Source organism: Rhododendron vialii, chromosome 3a, assembly GCF_030253575.1.
Source record: "Rhododendron vialii isolate Sample 1 chromosome 3a, ASM3025357v1".
In the NCBI taxonomy this organism is placed as follows: domain Eukaryota; kingdom Viridiplantae; phylum Streptophyta; class Magnoliopsida; order Ericales; family Ericaceae; genus Rhododendron; species Rhododendron vialii.
The window spans coordinates 3,908,950-3,912,607 of NC_080559.1; the positions used below are offsets into that span (position 1 = coordinate 3,908,950).

At 41.3% G+C, this 3,658-nt stretch overlaps 1 protein-coding gene across 1 annotated transcript; it reads left to right on the top strand.

Moving 5' to 3' along the window:
• Positions 1 to 442: 442 nt before the first annotated feature.
• LOC131318612 (nuclear intron maturase 3, mitochondrial) lies at positions 443 to 3,407 on the top strand. The gene has a single exon (XM_058348518.1). The coding sequence runs from the start codon at positions 500 to 502 to the stop codon at positions 2,795 to 2,797; it is 2,298 nt and encodes a 765-aa protein (XP_058204501.1). The 5' UTR covers positions 443 to 499; the 3' UTR covers positions 2,798 to 3,407.
• Positions 3,408 to 3,658: the final 251 nt, after the last annotated feature.

The window sequence follows — 3,658 nt, forward strand, 5'->3', positions numbered from 1 at the left end:
TTTAACCTCCGAAATTTTACTTGCATTCAAGCAAGCCCTTAAAGGAAAAAAATGAAAATTAAAAAAAAAATCCTTTTATTGTTCGGTTGGAAAAGAAAGAGATAACAAAAAAAATTCAAATTTAGTGAATAGTATAATCTTTTCCTCCTATTTTCTTTCTCTCATTTTTTATAAGTTCTAAACAAAGCCTAGTTAGTGAGAATTTTTTTTGTGCTAGATGGATATATCCTTCGTGGAACTCGCTCGACACATTTGGGCCGTCCAATATACTCTTGGGCGACTCGGATTGAAACGCTTTATCTTTTCTCATTCCAACACTTTCTTTTTTATTTTTCTCTCTTCAAATCTGAGTCGTTCAAAAATGCAATGAACGGTTCGGATGTACCGAGCGAGCAACACGAGGTGCCCCCTCGGCACAGAAATTTTTCCCCTACTTACTATAGTGGATTCTGTTCAGTGTTCCGTCCTCTCACGTTATCAGCCGTCTGCCGCCGTTGCAATGCTCTTGAACCTCCGGCGAGCCACCGTACTCCGCTGCGTCCCAGTTCCAACTCTCTCTCCTCATCTTCTCCGCTCAACCCTCTCTCTCTCCTCAAACCCAATTCAACACACTCCCATCGAACCCCTCACCAAACCCCAGCTCAAAACCCTAGTCCTCTCTCACTACCGCCACGGCAAGTTCTCCAACCTCCTCCAAAACGTCGTCGCTTCTCCGTCCGTCCTCCTCACCGCTTGCCACAACCTCAAACCCCTCCAAACCCACAACGCCACTCAACCCAACTCGCCCGAGTCACCCATTCTCAACTGGGTCCAAGAAACGGCGACCCAACTCGGAAACAACCGGTTCGACGTCGAGTCGTGCTGCGTGGCGGTCGGGCCAATGGGTAAGAGAGGTGAGTCGCTTGTTCTTCCCAATTTGAAGCTCAAAGTTTTGATTGAAGCTATTAGGATTGTGTTAGAAGTTGTTTATGATGATAGGTTCGCTACGTTTGCTTATGGTGGGAGAGTGGGTATGGGACGACACACCGCAATTCGATACCTCAAGAACTACGTAGAAAACCCTAGTTGGTGGTTTACGGTGTCGTTTGATCGACAAAAGTTTGATTTTGATCATGTTGAGAAGTTATGTTCTATTATGGAAGAGAAAATTGGAGATGAGATGTTGATTGGTGTGATCAAGAGGTTGTTTAAATTGGGAGTGGTGAGGATTGAATTGGGTGGATGTTATTTAGGGAGGGGGTTTCCTCAAGAAAGCGCATTGAGTTCAATTTTGATTAATGTCTATTTTGATGGGCTTGATAGGGAAATTCAAGAGTTACGTCTACGAACAAACCGGGAGAATCCCAAGTTCGAGTCAGATGAGCTAGAAACAATGTCTAGTAATGTTTTCTATAAGCCATTGAAGATTCATGTGGTTAGGTACTTGGATGAGATACTATTGGTCACTTCAGGGACAAAGATGTTGACTATGGATTTGAAGAAGAGGGTTGTAGATTTTTTGGAAAATACTTTGGAATTGAGGGTAGATAGAGTGAAAACAGCGATTCATAGTGCAATTACAGAAAAGATTGATTTTTTGGGAATGGAACTTCAGGCCGTTCCTCCTTCAGTTCTGCGTCTGCCTATGTCTGAGAAAGCGATTAGGGCACGGGAGAAGTACCTCAGACAGAAAGAAGTTAGGTCTTTAGAATTGAGGAATGCTAGAGAGACTAACAGGAAGAAACTTGGGTTGAAACTTATGGGTCATGTTTTTAAGAAGTTGAAACAGAGTAATGGATTCAAATTTGATTTCCATATTGAGAACGAAGTGAGACAAATTTTTAGAACATGGGCTGATGAAACAGTGCGCGAGTTTTTGGGTTCTTTGGATGAGCGATGGAGCTGGCATAGGGAGCTATCTGCTGGTGATTTTCTCTCTTTAAGAAGAATACGAGATCAATTGCCTGAAGAGCTTGTGGAATCATATGATAAGTTTCAAGAGCAAGTTGACAAATATTTGAAGCCGGAGAAAGCTAGAAAGGCATTAGAGGAAGAAGAGAGGAGGATAGAAGAGGAAGAGGAACGGAGATATGCTGAAAGAACAGTTGAAGATTTGGCGAAACTGTGTCTAAAAGTCTCTGCTCCCATAGAACTCGTAAGGAAGGCAGTTAAAATGGCTGGATTTACAAATCATATGGGCCGTCCTAGGCCCATTGGCCTACTCATGGCTCTTGAAGATAGTGATATCATAAGATGGTATGCGGGTGTAGGGAGAAGATGGCTTGATTTCTTTTGCTGTTGCCACAACTTTAAAATGGTGAAAACTTGTGTAACTTATCACCTAAGGTTCTCTTGTATCTTGACATTAGCAGAAAAGCATGAAGCGACAAAGCATGAGGCAATCAGACACTATACTAAGGATTTGCAAGTTCCTGATGTTAATGGAGTTGAAGAAGTGCATTTTCCTACAGAAAGGGAGATCAAGATGATGGGAGATAATAATCTTGTGGATCCAAAACCAGTGGATGGGTCTATAACAATGGCTCTGATCAGATTGGCTTCTGATGAGCCTTCATACAAATGTGTTGCTCATTTCTGCCACAGAACAGACACTATTGTGTACCGAATTCGGTTACTGCAGAAAGATTTGAATATAAACCCATCAGATGAAAAGAAGTGGGTTTATGGGATGGGCACGATTCATGAATGTCTGAATCGGAAGTGTCTCCCTCTATGTTGTGATCACATAAACGCATTGCATATGGGAAAAATTACTCTCCAAGATATCGATTGTACTTCATTTGTTGACTTGGACTGAATGGTGTTTGATTCCTCCGCTCCATATACAGTATCATGGATTTTGATTGCTCAAAAGGCTGTTTGCTGCATCAAGCTGCACTCGAGAGATTGTTGTAACTTCTTTGCTCAACTGTAATGGATTGTTGAGTTGAGTAGTACAGACTACCAATAGCCTTCAAAAATTACGTAGCAATTTGGGCTTGCCCTTGTCACTAGAAGAATGCTTCACAAATGCTTGGGCTTCTTTAGGTTGACGATCCTTTGTATGTTACCATTACAGACAACATTGAGATATACATATGGGAATGTTGATTAGCCTTATTTCTTTAACCAAAGTCATTTTTTGAGCTTTTGGTATTAGCTAGTAGCTTGATCATCGTGGAAGGGGAGTCATAGGTAGGATTTTGTCTCTAGTTCTCCTGCGATTGGCTTTTTGTAACTTGTGGATACACATGTTATTTTCATGTATTCAGATGTGTTTTCCTTGTTGCAAGATTTTCTGCGAAAGGCAGCTTCCGTGCATTATGGGCCTTTATTTACTATTCACCACCTTCTTCCATATTGTTGTGGTTGTGATACTTACCAGATCAACTGATTGATGTGGAGAGTTGTTGAGCTATTCAGAGAAAGTCGATATACTCCTTAAAGATTGCACTAATGCTTTGGTGATCAACTCTTGTGACCACATTTTAGATACCATGTGATGTGTCATCATTGTATTGGTAGAGTATCTCTCACTTGTCATGTTCTTTACCAATGCGATGATGACGAGTCACATGATATCCAAAATGTGGTCACCAGAGATGGTCACCAAAGTATTGCTCTAAACATTGGCATTTCTTCTTTTGCTATCTGTTAGTATTCTCTTATGAAATTGCTG

What these genes read in the sequence shown, in the direction of transcription:
- LOC131318612 (XM_058348518.1), top strand. Translation starts at nt 500, where the DNA reads ATGCTCTTGAACCTCCGGCGAGCCACCGTACTCCGCTGCGTCCCAGTT.